The sequence below is a fragment of the Medicago sativa genome, chromosome 7, assembly GCF_051527215.1.
Source record: "Medicago sativa cultivar Bolivia chromosome 7, Bolivia_mono, whole genome shotgun sequence".
Taxonomy (NCBI): Eukaryota; Viridiplantae; Streptophyta; class Magnoliopsida; order Fabales; family Fabaceae; genus Medicago; species Medicago sativa.
Genome location: NC_140755.1, coordinates 78,915,266 through 78,930,794, shown reverse-complemented (window position 1 = coordinate 78,930,794; position 15,529 = coordinate 78,915,266). Strand labels below are relative to the sequence as shown.

The 15,529-nt window shown below is 33.7% G+C and overlaps 2 protein-coding genes across 5 annotated transcripts; one reads left to right on the top strand and one right to left on the bottom strand.

Annotated features, from left to right (window-relative positions):
* Positions 1–362: 362 nt before the first annotated feature.
* Positions 363–4,592, bottom strand: LOC146908904 (Protein phosphatase 2C family protein). The gene is made up of 5 exons (XM_085726020.1): positions 3,575–4,592; positions 2,429–2,818; positions 2,021–2,138; positions 1,685–1,908; positions 363–1,176 (listed from the first exon to the last, which is right to left on the bottom strand). The coding sequence occupies exons 1-5, from the start codon at positions 3,830–3,832 to the stop codon at positions 658–660; spliced, it is 1,509 nt and encodes a 502-aa protein (XP_085582146.1). The 5' UTR covers positions 3,833–4,592; the 3' UTR covers positions 363–657.
* Positions 4,593–6,584: 1,992 nt separating this feature from the next.
* On the top strand, positions 6,585–11,384 carry LOC146908903 (uncharacterized). Of its 4 annotated transcripts, none has more exons than XM_085726015.1 (5): positions 6,585–6,734; positions 8,781–8,933; positions 9,655–9,786; positions 10,025–10,426; positions 10,920–11,384. In XM_085726015.1, exons 2-5 carry the CDS (start codon positions 8,797–8,799, stop codon positions 11,050–11,052), a joined length of 804 nt encoding a protein of 267 aa, XP_085582141.1. In that variant the 5' UTR covers positions 6,585–6,734; positions 8,781–8,796; the 3' UTR covers positions 11,053–11,384. The 4 variants fall into 4 exon arrangements, with proteins under 4 accessions (XP_085582141.1, XP_085582142.1, XP_085582143.1 ...); XM_085726016.1 differs by having other exon boundaries at positions 8,726–8,933; XM_085726017.1 differs by having other exon boundaries at positions 6,585–6,810.
* The last annotated feature ends 4,145 nt before the right edge of the window (positions 11,385–15,529 follow it).

Below are 15,529 nucleotides of genomic sequence, written 5' to 3'. Positions count from 1 at the left end.
GTCAAAATATCATTTCTCTTTATTTTATTTCTTGACATTTATGTATAAGCACACTGCTGTCAATGGCCAGACCACACACACGAGTTACCACTGGCACCAGCTATAAACCACATCATCACATTAATTTCCATATGAAAAAGAAAGATGTAAAAGCTTGGAATAATATACACCACTTCATCTGATTTTTGAATCTAACCACTATGCTTATTTGGGTCCAAAAAAAAAAACACTATGCTTGTCCTTATCACAATTTCCTTTATCATTCATTCAACAACATGCACAAGACATTAATAATTAATTAATAAAGTGATGCAAACTCGTGAACCACGCTAGAATTTTCCAACAAAAAAAAATATCAACACTTTATCCAACCAAACAAAAAAATTATTAAGTATCAAGAGTTTTGATTTCGCAAAATTTTTGAAGCACACAAGAGAGGAAGGACATACTTCCAGACATACTAAAACAGCCCGGACAAATTTCTAAGACCAAAACAAAAAACCATCAAATTGGTGGGAATGGAATAAACTAAAAACATGTAACAAGAAAACAAAAGAAAAAAAAATGTATGTATCTATAATAATATGAAGAAAAACAAAACAAAAAACAAAAACAAAAAAGTAAAGGGCCATCTTAATATTCCTTGGTTGAATTATTTCATTTGAGTTTTTTGCTCCTTGCTGCTGCAGCTGCTTTGTCTTCTTTATCAGGAACAAATCTTGGAAGGTTTAATAATGTGTTGACACGCGATACACCTTCAAGAGCAGACCACTCTTTCTCCAACTCAGGATCAATCTCTTCCTCTTCCTTAAACTCTTCCTCTTCTTTATCTTCATGTGATATATTATTATTGTCATTGCCTTTCCTGCATGTTCCTGATCTTTCTAGAGCATTAGGTCCAGAAACATCTTCCTCGTTATCACCATTGTAGCTGACTTGAATTCCTGAACTAGGACGATGCTCTTTGGACTTGTTGGCATGAGAAGCAGTTGATATTTTTTGCATGCCTTTGTCTAGAAAGAGACAAACCACGGCACAGTCATCGACTTTCGAAGTTGGATATTTGTATCTCCATGCTCTAACTGCTGTCTCAACCAGTGATCTAGCTGCTGTTGCACGCCGTGGTGCAGCTGCTATAATGTCGACCACTTCCTTGTTAGATAGTACATCCCAAATCTGGCCATAAACAAGTGCACATAACTTTAGATGAATATGGGAAAAAAGCAAAAATGAAAAAGATAGCTGATAGTAATAACAAAACTAAGGGCTGTTTGGTTTGTGGAAAAGTTTTGTTTTCATGTTTTCACTTCCTGTTTTCGATTTTAATTACAAAAATGTCACTGAAGAAATTAGTAAAAAATAACTATTTTTTTCTGTGCTCATTGTTTTCTGTACAAACCTTTGAAAACAGGAAACAAAGTGAAAACGTGACATTTTTGTAATTAGACCTGAAAACAAGAAATGAAAACAGAAAACATATACTTAAACTAGGGACGAATCGATCGGGAATACCCAAATTTGAATCCTAATTAAAAGTCATTGGCCAGATTTTATTCTCTTTCCGGCCAAACTCCGGATTAGCATAGTCCCATTCCTCTGAGAAAGGGTTAAGACAAAAAAAACTGGTTCTTAATAGAGGCAAGTGCAATTATTATTACACTACAATAAAAGTCAGATTTCATACCCCGTCTGTTGCCATGACAACAAACTCATCCTTCTCGGTGAGTCTTCTGTATGACACCTCTGGAACAGATATCAGACCAAAATCTTTCAGACAAAAATCTCCAAAAGCCCTTGCCATGGCAAGCCCAGGGGAATCACTGTTTGGCAACCAGACTCGACAAACTTCGGGTTCATCATGGAGAGCAAAAACACGTCCTTTACATTTGCGAATTCTCTCTGCTTCGGCTGTTAAAGAGAAAAATATGTGAGGGAAGACTTATGGACAATATGCACATGTATGTTTTAAGATGATTGATGGTCTAAAACGACTGTTGAATAAAGTAGGAAAGAATTATACCTGGAAGGTTGGGTTTTAAATCCACAGTTAACTGGACTGCAACAAGAGAATCGTCTTTCTCTCTTGTACCCAACACAGCTCTAGAGTCACCAACATTTCCAATAATAAGATCACGACCCTATAGAAAATACAATTTTCTATGGTCAAAAATTATTCCTTGCAAACAATTCTGATTGAACAAATAAAATGCAAGCAGTAGTGTCAATCACAGACTGCAGAATATAACAGTTCGTTCATATTTCGCTACACTACATCCACAGTGCTATATCGCCGGTATAGCCACTTGACAACACTTTGCACAAAATAATGCATCGCAGAACAATAGTAATTTATTCAAATTCTTCTTAGCCACTATTTGACAATACTGAATGCGAGAGAGTCATTTTCCAAAGGTTTACAAGCCAATACCTGCTTAACCAGTGTTACTGCTGTTGTCCCACTACAGAAGCAATCAATAGTTTGGTGCATCTTCAATTCTCTATCCATAACTTTGAATGCTTTCAGAAAGGACTCTTTGAGTGTGTGAAAGATTTCTGGGAGTTTTTCCATTTCCTCAGCATCAATGGATACCCTGGATTCTTCATCTGCAGATGCAAATGTGGCATCTTCCAAGATCATACTTCCTGCAGCATTAATGCTAATCTCCTTGAGGACATCATCACCAGATACATTAAGTTCCCATTGGGTATTCAGTTTTAGAGGAAGAGAATCCCTCACTCTTTTTGCAACCATATGGCCATATGGACCGTGGCCATCAAACACTCCACAGAATATTGTATCTTCTCTAGAACAAAAGTTCTGCAATGTATGATAAACAGAAGCATGGAAAATACCATTAAAAGCAATCAACCGAAAAACCAAATAGCAAGTATCAACAATTGCAATTGTCTAGACATAGCTACAAAATTAAATTGTTTTGCTACAAACTCAATTTCAACCAAACCAGTTTTAACTATTGTGGTCTTTCAAAATCACATAATGGTTAGGCAAGCACAACTGGGATCATTCAGGACATGAACCATTCGTCATATTTCACCAAGTGATCTCAGCAAAATAAAATATTAGATCCTCAATGCACAATTACCTAAGCAAATAGAAGAGATTGTTATACATAGCAAACTACTGTACTGAATTATGGATAAGGGTCGGTGTCTACAACTCTGACACTAGACACAACACATACACCGGTAATAACTTCAGAAAAAGTGATTAAATTTAACCACATATGTCCGACACTAGACACGCCTTTGATCTCAAGCGTCTGTGCTACATAGGCTACCATGTAAAAAACCATATAAACTTGCAAAGCAAGCATGGGAACGCTCTGCTTGATCAAGAGAAAATACAAAAGAAATACAAGGATCACTATAAAACTTATAAGTAAAAGTGTAAAAGTGTCAACACAATTTTTTTTTCGTTTTTAATAATACAAATATATATGTGCAAATATTGCAAGGTCCGAAATCCAAGGCTTGTGAACAAATCTAACTTAATAAAAAAATGTTGCAAAAGCTAAACAACATTAAATTATAGAAAATGTGGAAAAGATCTAACCTCCCAAACAACCATAGCATCTTGGTTGGTACCCTTTTTTCCTTGTTGAGTAAACAAGGAAGCAAATTCAGATGAACCATTAAGGAAGATCCTATCATGAATCTTATGAAGAGGCTCATTCCTCCAATATTCAAAAGAAGAAGCTCTTGATCCAAGCTTCTTCTTACTGTTCTTTCTATTCTTCCTAAAAGACGATGACGACGACGAGGGCGAATTCGGATGAGGGCTCCTGCTTTCCGTAGAGAAGCAGGACCCCATCTTTAGGGCCCTTAGAATGCTTATCACACAATCCAGTCCACCTGAACAAAAACTTTCTTCTCTTGATGAATCCGTCACAACCCACTTAACAAAAACACACAAAAATTGAACCTTTTTCACAAACACTTCACCTTCAACCTCAAAACTCAATAGCCCATTACTTTCTTTAAACTTTTACTACAATTAGAGCTTAAATTACACACTTTTTCAGATTGTGATTGGTAAATTCATTCATTTACAGTCATGGATTAAGATAAGGATAAGATAGATAGATAGATATAATTGGAAAACCAAAAAACAAAAGAACTATTTTTTTATACGACACATGTACATAAAGTGCAGATCTGTGTAATCCACTGAATTTTCCCACAAAAGGGAAAAAATTTCTTTGTTTTTTGAGTTTTTTATTACAAAATGAAAGAGGAAAAAAAAAAGTTGGAGGGTGAATCTGTGAGACCCAGAAAGCAAGTTAGAGGCTTTTGGATGAAAGGTTGATGATGGGAATGAAATTGATGAGAAAAGATAAATGGGTTAGTTCAGACAATGTGAAGAGAGAGAAATGGATTGGGAAAGAGTGAGAAGCGGACAAGATGGAAATGGAGAAACAATCGGAGCATGAAGATCGCGATGATCCAGAAACTCGGTACTGTGTTGTTGAGTTTATACAAAACGTCGCTTTTAGAGAGAGAAAGTGAAGAAAAAAATGCTGAGAGAGAGAGAGAGAGAGAGAGAGAGAGAGAGAGAGATTTATGTGGAGACTGAAGAAACGGGGAAAGCCTTTTTAGACTTTAGACTTTTTAATAAAACATGTCATTATTATTATTTTTGGATAAGGTTTTTTCATGAAAAAAAAATTATAAAGTTTCTGATTTTCTAAATTTTTAATGAAATTACCCACAAGAAATTGAGTCAAAAAACTGTATGAGTATCTAGAAAGGTGGTATTTCCTTCATTTTTTTACTGGCAGGATTTTCATATGTTATGCATCGTTTTTATCAATTGAGTTAAACGGTTTTTTCATGAAAAAAAAATTATAAAGTTTCTGATTTTCTAAATTTTTAATGAAATTACCCACAAGAAATTGAGTCAAAAAACTGTATGAGTATCTAGAAAGGTGGTATTTCCTTCATTTTTTTACTGGCAGGATTTTCATATGTTATGCATCGTTTTTATCAATTGAGTTAAACTCATGAAGATATTTCCTTCGTTTTTAAATACATGCTGCAAATTTACAATGTGCATCATTTATATAACTTACTTTTATCATATTTTTAACTAGTATAAAAATTTAAATATTAACATGTAAAATGTTCTTTGATTTGTTTTAATGGATGTTTTTAAAATATCAATTTATTATTGACAGTGACGTGAGAACAGATAAAATAGTATTATTTAAATTATACATTTTTTGAAATAATTTGATAATTGGATAAGATTTTAGCTAAGGAGATATGTACTAATTGAGTTAGGATTTGTCAAAAAATAATAAATTTATACATTTTTCATTTGTTTGTTATAGATTGATTCTTAAAAGTAAATGAAAAAGATCAAAAAATTATTTCAAATGATATTTTGTTTTCAACAACTTTTAAAAATCCCTTTTACAAATAATTTTAAAAAATATTACGATTCTTATTTTTATTATTACCATGGTAAAATAACTTCTCTTTTTCTTAAAATTTATCTAGTGTAATTGCGAGTAGCGTAATTGGTAGAGTAAAGAATGTTGCATGAGCACCTAAACAAACTTGATAGTTTGTTTTTTAAGACAAAAATTCCCTTCATTTAGAGATAATAACCCGTATGCGATCGATCAATCTTTGAGTTGTTAATGTCATCTACTACCCGCTTACAATCTATCTCTATAATAACACAATCTAGTTCCATTGACATGAGCTAGTGGAAGCATTGTAGAAGTCTCCATGCTTCACCTTCGCTAGCTTTCATTGAAGTTGCACACCAAGTAGAGAAAGCGGATTTAAATTGGCATGTTCCATCTCTTATACTTGCTCCAACTCCCACCTGTTGTCTAGATGAAATTATGGCAGCATCTATGTCACATTTAACATGGCTATTTGGTGGAGGAAACAATCACCAATTAATCACTTCGTTTGCTTTCTACATCACTTGCATATAATCTTCCAATATCCTCTCTCATAGATTTGTAATTTCCCAAAGACTCCAAAAATGCATGTTATGAGTGATAAATTGATCCCCCATCAAGAGCATGTCAGGCTTGAAGAAAACATTTCTCAAACATGCACCACTACAAGGACAAGTATAAAAACATGTCGATTGTTCTCCATGCAATTATCACGTGTTACACACCAAGGAGGGCATTGAATACCATCATAGTTAAGAAATTATCAAATTAGTCTCTGACTCTATTAATGTTTTAAATTAGTCTTTGATTTTGTCAAAAAATTCTCAATCAGGTCTCGATCACGAACTAGTTTTAAATCTATCTATATATAAAGAAAACAACATCTTTCATCTCTTTTGGGCTGACTTAAATACAAAAATGCCCTCAATTTTAAATACATATAACAAATAGATAAGAATAAATTTAAATATCTAAACAAAATGTAACAAACACAATATATATATATATATATATATATATATATATATATATATATATATATATATATATATATATATATATATGGTTTATTTTTCCTATATCATTTAAAAAATTGTAACAAATTACATGAGTATATTTATATTTTTTTTTCTCTCAACCCTAATAGTTGTGGATCCCTTTGTAAACAGCACCGCCACCAACACATTCTCTCACTTATATCTCTCCAAGCTTCCACAAAAAACTACTAAAACGCCGCCGTAGAGGACCCAACACGGCCGCTTCCACCTTGCTGTCGCTTTCTCTATCTCTTCTCTCCTGGTTAGTTCTCTTTGTAACCCTTCTTTTCGCTCTCTTGTACGTTCAACACGAACCCTAAGAAGGAGTCTTCAACCAGGTTTAGGTTTTATTTCTTTGGAAGCTTTCAGAATAGGAATATTTAAAATATGATTTTGAATCTTGTATTTAATAAAGTTAAGGATAAAACTTACAAACTCTGTTCCTGCTGTTGTTCAATTGAAACATAATAACAGTGGGATGTAGTATTAAGAAACTATTAAGAAATATTTAAAGGTTAATGAGTTAGATTTAAACTTGGTTTATGATAGAACATCCTGACACAGTTTAATTCATATAACTGACCCTATTGAGTGGGATAAGACTTTATTGATGTTTGTTATTTTGTTTGTTTGATATTATACTCAAGGATGAATAAAGTAGATGTTAACTACTCCCGAGCCCTCATAATAAATGTTAGTTTTGCACTTTGTTTCTCACTCAAAATACTTGTCTCTTTATAATAGAATTAGGTAGCTCAACTGCTTTGAACTACTTTTTTTTTTTTTTGACAGTAAACAATAGCTTTAACATTTCATAAACAAGAGAGAATTACAAGGAGCTAGTGTTAGCATTGAAGGGGTATTCCCCAACAAATTTGAAGAGCTGATACAATGGAAAACACCTATTAAAACAGGATTTGCAGTACACAAAAGCTTAGAAGACAAACATAAGAACTTAAACCAAATTCCATAACCTAATAACTCATTCATCAACAACTTCCATCTTCTAATGCTGACAAAGGAGATGTGAGAATCCAGAGTCTTTTTTCCTATCCAATTACGGATCATTTCTTCTGCCTCATCACGCACATTTCGACTACACATGGTCTCGGATTTTTTCACTTTGTCTCGCTGGACACAAATCAATTGATAAAGGGCAAAGGTAGTGAAACTGGATTCATCCTCATAAAGGCCAACGAACCTTGTGTGATACCTACGATCCAGGCTTCGTTTACGCAAAAGCTTAAATCCAACTAAACTAAAACACAGTACACATAACACAAAACACAATACATTATAAATGACACACAAAAACAGCAACAACAGACACACAAAAGATAAAGTAGAACTCAAGCTACCGAGAAGCAACCATGGAGGTTTCGGCTGCGGACGATAGTAACACAGATCTTGAAGAAGGGTAACCTTCAAATCTGTTTGAAATTCGTCTGGAGGCTTACGCGGAGGCCGTACAAGGCTGAGAATCGATGGTGGATAAGGTGCCAAGACAAGCTTCAAAACAGACGGCGATGGCAGATCCGGTGGACCAAAGTGGATGATCTGTTTCACATAAGGTGGCGGCTCTGGTGGGGGACGCTCGGTTGAGACAGAGATTGTGTTTCTCAGTTGGGTACCAAGAGCAAACGAGAGAGATCCTGCTGCTGAAGGGGTTTTGTGGATCTGGATCGGTGGCAGCAAGAGGTGTGATTGTGGTGACATGGTAAGGAAGATGAAGTGTGGACTGAAAGGGGGCAACAAGTAACAAAAAGTACCTTCAATGAGAAGGGAAGAACTTCCATTACGGAGGGGAAATAAGCTTCCATTACGGAGGGGCTGGGTTCTCCAATAGAATGGAGGGTTTGGCATTTTCGGTGAGGAAAAATTAGAGAGAAGGCAGAGCCTCTCTCTCTAACTTTTTGGGTCCCCCCGTTAACTCAACTGCTTTGAACTACTTAGAGAAAAAGAGTTGGAGGTTTGGTTGAAACTTGGACGAAGAAAAAATTATGAATCTAACAAACTAACTACATACATTTTTTATTCAAAAACAAATTTGTCATTAGAATATCTATTCAACATTTATTTATGATTGGAGTATTTTTCACTACCTATAGTGAAACCACACAAGAATTTTAGAAAATCATCTCTCTAAAAAAATGAGTTCTAAGCCCTCGCGTTTCTGAAATTTCCGAACCCGTTCCTCACTTCCTTTCATTGTTTGTTTAAACTCTGAACCCTATTTTGTTGGTTAACAATTAGGGAAAAGGGACAAACTACCAACTTTTCATAAATCCATTGATATTTCAAATTACAGCTTTTGATTTTGAACTATGGAAGAAAAGGTTTGGGAATGTTCTTTAAATGAAGATATTGATGATGATGATGATGAGGTCTATTTGCAAAATGCAAGTGATGATGGACAAGACTTTGACTTTTCACCAACTTCCTGGCCCAACTTGCAATTCAGGTAAAGTATGTTTGAACAATGGTTGATATTTTTTTTTTAGGAGAACAATGGTTGATAATATAATTATAATTTCTCAATGATATCACACACAACTATAAGTTGAGAAGGAATAAAAGAGTTAATTTTAAGTTTAAACGGTGAGAAATGCTAACGAGTACTCTTGGATTATTCTTTAAGAACCTTAAATAATATAAGTTTTAATGAAAATTTATGTATTCAATGCATTTGAAAATTGAAATATTAAACTTTTTTAATTTTTTTTTTTAATTTGGAATCTTTAAAGAGTGTCTGGGGCACTCGTTAGCAAGATATTTAAATGATGTGTATTTTTTTGTATGGATTTTTGTTTAGGCCTCTCTATGATTATTTTTTACTAAATTTACAGGGACTTAGGGTCACCATGCCTTAGTTACTTAGGCATGTTTGGATAAATAATTTAATTTAGTGCTGGTTTATAAACTATTTCTATGATAAAATGTAAAATAAAGTCAACTGATTTCATAACCTATCCTAGAGAGTTTATGGAAATAAGTTGAAAATGAACATGTCATAAACTGTTTCCTTAAGCTCTTTCAAACAGTCTCACAAATGTTTATGTTAGTAGATAAACTTAAATAAGCCAATCCATATAGGCCTTAGTACTGAAAATATCTCTGCCTCCCTTCGCTTCACTTTAGCATTGTTTTCAAAATGAACTTTTTTTTTGCATTTCATCTTCCAGGAACACAAAATCGAAAGGCAGATGGAATGAAGAGATGGGAATGGCAGAAGTGTATGAAAAGAAAGGAAAAATGTGGGTAACAACTGGAATAGTTCGTAATGGCAAGATTTACACTTCAATTGAGGAAACTTTGTAAGTTATATGATATGCCATCTTTTTATATATACCTTCTGTTGTGAAATTTTACCAGTAGGGAAAATTCACAGTACATAAATCAATATCTTTGTGTAAGAAACAAATTATTTAGTTAGGTGTACTATATGATGTGTGTTAGATGCAAAATTAGCCGAAAAAGGAATTCGTAATAATACATTTTTGCTAGGATAAAGTTTTGAAAACTGGTGCATATGTGAATTTTGATTTGGCACAGGTATCTTATGGAACTAGAAGCCTTAGATCTATTAGATAATGGTGATAGAAGTATATCTCTAATAGAAATTTATAAAAAAGTTGATGGTCGGAAGTTTGGATGTTGTTGGGAGCTTTTTGAGGCTTATAGGCACCTCAAGTCTCTTGGCTACATAGTTCGGCGGCATGGTGTTGCTTGGAGTTTAAAGAATATTAGAAGTTCCCTTAAATCTTCTGATCTTGAAGGAACAGAAGAAAGCAGACAATTAGTAGATATGGTTACCACAGTCAAGCATTCCATTGATAAGTTATTTGGTGACTTGAAGATTAACGATTTGAAGCCAGATTTTGATGTTTATCTTCCAAACAAGAGGTTTAGAAAGTCTTCTCCTGGTATTCCAAATTTTCTCATGTGCTTGTCTAGGTAATTATTACATCTCTTTGATCATAACAGTATGATTACTTTAGATTCAAACGTTTTATTATTAAGTGATCTTTATACTGTTATAAAAAAATTGTCGAGAAATTGAGAACAATTTAATGTCTAAATATCTTTCCACGCTACGAAATTACAATTTAATCTCTAAAAATAACTTTTGTCAGATACAATTGCCATTTCTATGGTAATTTATGTGCTTCATGACTTCCTTGAGTAATTATTAGGCATTTTGGAGTAATACCTTTCATTTCTTTTCATTAAGAGTGATGTGTGGAGTCTATCTTTTTGGACCACTTTGGACACATTATGTGCATTCATTTAAAAAGTTGAACTAAAAAAAATCCACGCTGATTTTTCAGTCGTTTTACATGAATAGCTATTCAAATTTCTCCGTAGCTCCAACATTCTTTCATTTTTTACTCCTTTATCTTGTTTTGGAAAATCTATTTAATCGGTCATTGCATTTGTAATCTGTTAGGAGTCCTCCTCCATCTAATGCAGACATTGTAGCTCATGAGAGAAAATATGGTGGCATTCAATTGAAAATTTGCGAGGTCACTGATAGAAGGTTAAGTTTCTTTTCCTTTGACAAGGATGAACATCTACCCTGAATTTTTGGTAACAATCCTGTATTTGCATTCTGGGATGACATGAAAAGGAAGCTAAAGATTGTAATGATAAAAAAACAACAATCCAATTATGTGCAAGAAAGCTTCGGATGGTGGTTTAAACCTCAACTGTAAAAGGAATCCTTGATCACAACGTGTGCTTCAACATTTGATTCCTACATATGTTGTTCAATCTATTATTATTTTTGTATGCTAACTTTATAGTTTTGATCTGCTTTCTATGCAATTGTTCAATTACGATATTGGATGTGATTCTTTGTGCATGTCTTTACTTAAAGACACTGAAATTGAGTATTGCATCATTTTTAGTTCTACATATTTTTCACCCTTCTTGCGAATTCGTTGGACGAGATGAGATTATACTTGTTTTTAAACTATAAATTTTTATTTTAAAACCCAGCAAAGTGCTAAGCCTTAAAGTTTTGTTGGAGAAGGCGTATGATAGAGTACCTAGAGAGATTTTGTGGAAAGCCCTGGAGAAGAAAGGGGTGAGGATTGCCTATATTAGAGCTATCCAGGATATGTATGAGGGGGCTTCGACTAGTGTGAGGACGCAGGATGGGGATACCGGAGATTTTCCCATAACAATAGGACTGCACCAAGGGTCAACCCTAAGTCCTTATCTTTTTACTTTAGTTTTGGATGTACTGACGGAACACATCCAAGAGTTAGCACCGAGATGTATGCTTTTTGCAGATGATGTAGTCTTGCTTGGTGAGTCGAGGGAGGAGTTAAACGGGAGGCTAGAGACTTGGAGGCAAGCCTTAGAAGCGTACGGTTTCCGCCTGAGTAGAAACAAGACGGAATATATGGAATGTAACTTCAGTAAAAGGAGAAGTGGGTCTCTACCTTAGAGGTGAAAGTTGGAGATCATATCATACCCCAAGTTACACGGTTTAGATATCTTGGATCCATAGTACAAAATGACGGAGAAATAGAAGCTGATGTACATCATCGTATTCAAGCTGGGTGGTTGAAATGGAGAAGAGCCTCAGGTGTTTTGTGCGATAAGAAAGTACCACTTGGGTGGTTGAAATGGAGAAGAGCCTCAGGTGTTTTGTGCGATAAGAAAGTACCACTTAAGCTGAAAGGAAAGTTCTATCGGACAGCAGTCAGACCGGCAATGTTGTATGGTACGGAGTGTTGGGCGGTTAAGAGCCAACACGAGAGTAAAGTAAGCGTAGCGGAGATGAGGATGTTGCGTTGGATGAGTGGGAAGACTAGACATGATAGGATTAGGAATGACATCATTAGAGAGAGAGTGGGGGTAGCACCTATAGTAGAAAAGTTGGTAGAAAATAGGCTTAGATGGTTTGGACATGTAGAGAGAAGGCCCGTAGACGCCGTGGTAAGAAGAGTAGATCAAATGGAGGAGAGTCAGGTTAAAAGAGGTAGAGGAAGACCTAAGAAAACTATTAGAGAAACCATTAGAAAAGATTTAGAGGTCAATGAGTTGGATCCAAATATGGTCTTTGATAGAACATTATGGCGGCATTTGATCCATGTAGCCGACCCCACTTAGTGGGATAAGGCGTTGTTGTTGTTGTTGTTGTTGTTGTTTTATAACGTAGTAAATTTGTATTTTAAAAAACTTGGGCGAGATTAACCATTCCTCCATTTTGCTTAAGTGGGAAAGAGTTGATTTGAGTGAATAAAGCCATTGTCAATTAAATCACAACAAATGAGGAGTTTTTATAGACGTGTTTTTGAGAACTAGGCTGAGAATATAACATGAAAGACATGAATCATGCAACCCTAAAAAAAGATATGTATTATATTATTTATTTTTATTTTAAAAGGTAAATGTCGTGTACCTTTTAAATAAAAGTAATTATATACGGATGGGAATATAAAATTTTGCTGCACATGTGAAAAAAGTATAAATAATTATTGGTATAATAAAAAATAACTAATACACCATTTACAATGAGATATAAAATGAGAAAAATAATTTTATAAAAATGTTGACTTATACTTAGATGGAAGGACATATCCGTTTTGTCATTGTCTTGAGTTGAGTTACCACATGTTTTACATTCCATAATTAAAATTATTTGTGTGAGCTCTAGCCACTAGGCTATTAGACAAAAAAAAAGTTTAAAAAATCAACATTACATAATATATGTTTTTTTTAGGGATTACATACATAATATAGGTAATTAAGAATCAAATTCGAACCCCGAACACCCTATCTTGAACACCTTATTTTACTAATTGAGTTAAGATAACGATCTTTGTATAAATAATGGAGTGTCCGTAGTTATTATAATAAGAAGATTGCATGATTCATGCCATTAAACATATACTCCATCCGTCCCAAATTATAAGCAAAAAAAAAAAAAATCACACTTATTAAGAAAACTAAACATAAGAATTTGAAGTATAGTTTTTTGTGTTTTCTTTAGAAAAAGTTTTATAAGAAGATGTAAAAACAATTTTCATTGGCTATTGCTTATGGAAACAATGAAAGAGAGAGAAAATTGAATGTAATTTGCATTTAATTTAATGAGAATAAACAAAAAAAAATCTTGGAAAAGAGATTCTTTAAAAAAAACAAGATTAAATAGGATAAAAGTTTGTTTTTTTTTTTTTTTGCTTATATTTTGGAACAAAGAAAATGAGTTTTTTTTGCTTATATTATGGGACAGAGGGATAGCTTCTACGTATAGTATATTCACACATTGAAAGGTGTTGGTATATTAGCTACAATTAAACCAATAAATTAACGATCACGTCATTAAATTTAATCCATGCTAACAAAAATCAATTCGTATAATGATGGGTACAATATAACATTTTTCAAAACTTATCTTCTTTTTTTCTAATATAACTTACTACCTCCGTCCCGGTTTAATTGACCTACTTTGGTTTTTCACACAGATTAAGAAAAATGTATAAATAAAGGGGAAAGTGGAATATATTGTATTGGGAATGATAAAAGTAGTATTATTTAGTGTTATATTGTATTGGGAATGATGAAAGTTGTATTGAAAATTGAAATGAGTCAGTTATTTTGGGACACTTTTTTTTAGAAAATGGGTCAGTTATTCCGGGACGGAGGGAGTATCTCTTTTTAATGTATACGACTTGCATTTTCCTAAATAAGAGGGATTAGGACAATGAGAAAGGACGAGAATTGAGAGGAAAGGTGGAAGACTGTGGAGACAAAGAATCTCCATGGGAAAACCTGTTGGTTGAAAAGCCATGGGGGTTAATGTCTTAGGGAGCAAGACGGCATAACCTTAAGCAATCATAAGGTTTTTACGAAAAGAAGTCACCCTAATAATCATCATCATAACCTTAAAATCATCATTATAATCTACTATTACTTCAATTCAAGATACTTTACAGCAGTGTGTGGCATTATTATTAGTGAACATAGTGAAGGATACATCAAGGGTCCCAATATCTCAATCAACAATCAATGTCCGCATTGGCTGAGAAATTGAAAACTTTTAACAATGCTTTTGTTTAGTTCCCTCCTTATCTTCTAATTTGCCTATGTGGGATGATTATCACTCTATCAGTCTCTCTCATGGCAATATATATATATTTTATAGCATATCGGGGGCCTTCAAATCACTTCATTTGTTTATAGAAATATGCAACTAGCATTATTAATTATACAATTATTTTTAGAGGAATTATATAATTATAATTGAAGGATGCATCAAGGGTCCCATTATATCTCTTTTTGGTGAAAAGGGTCACAATATCACTATTAAGTTGTAATATATCTGGTACATTCACATTGATTTTCTTTTCTGGGTACAATGTTCACATTGACTCTTAAAAACGTGAAACATACCTCCTTATTTTCAATTATTTTTTTACCATTATTCAATTTCTCTCTCTCTCTCTCTCTCTCTCTCTCTCTCTCTCTCTCTCTCTCTCTCTCTCTCTCTCTCTCTCTCTCTCTCTCTCTCTCTCTCTCTCTCTCTCTCTATCTGTATTGTTATATTTGAAATATTTGTTTGTCTTTTAGTATTATTCATCGTTTAAAAAATTGTGTTAACCTCTAGTTGGTTTTTGGGTGAAGAAGTTCAAACATGAACGGATCGAGAACTAATGTTTTGTCGTGACTAAAATAATAACGTAAAAAAATTTGTTCAATAATAATAAAGACTATATACTATTTCATCCAAAACAACTGTGTCAACATTTCCACTTTGATGAACTGGTTTTTCAAAAGTATGACTTGTGTTTAGAGTAACTATAGTTGTTTGAAATTGAACAAAATCTTGTTATAAAACCTTACAAAACAAAACAGAAAACAACCTATTTACACAAGATATTGTTGATCTATCTTGTGGCATGAGGACTTTAATTGTGTGCTCTAAATTGCCAATAGGGGTGAAATATGCTAGGTTCGAGTTAGACCTAGCTTGACGTGATTTATATAGACTTATTTTTTGGTATGATTTTGATCTTTTAAAAGGTTGGTAAGATATGTTAATTT

Bases quoted from the DNA above. Each gene is read 5' to 3' on its own strand.
- LOC146908903 (XM_085726015.1), top strand. From the start codon at position 8,797: ATGGAAGAAAAGGTTTGGGAATGTTCTTTAAATGAAGATATTGATGAT. The intron at 9,787-10,024 runs GTAAGTTATATG...GATTTGGCACAG, and splicing joins ACTTCAATTGAGGAAACTTT to GTATCTTATGGAACTAGAAG. The intron at 10,427-10,919 runs GTAATTATTACA...GTAATCTGTTAG, and splicing joins TTTCTCATGTGCTTGTCTAG to GAGTCCTCCTCCATCTAATG.
- LOC146908904 (XM_085726020.1), bottom strand. From the start codon at position 3,832: ATGGGGTCCTGCTTCTCTACGGAAAGCAGGAGCCCTCATCCGAATTCG. The intron at 1,909-2,020 runs GTATAATTCTTT...TCTCTTTAACAG, and splicing joins TTTAAAACCCAACCTTCCAG to CCGAAGCAGAGAGAATTCGC. The intron at 1,177-1,684 runs GTATGAAATCTG...GTTTATGGCCAG, and splicing joins TTGTCATGGCAACAGACGGG to ATTTGGGATGTACTATCTAA.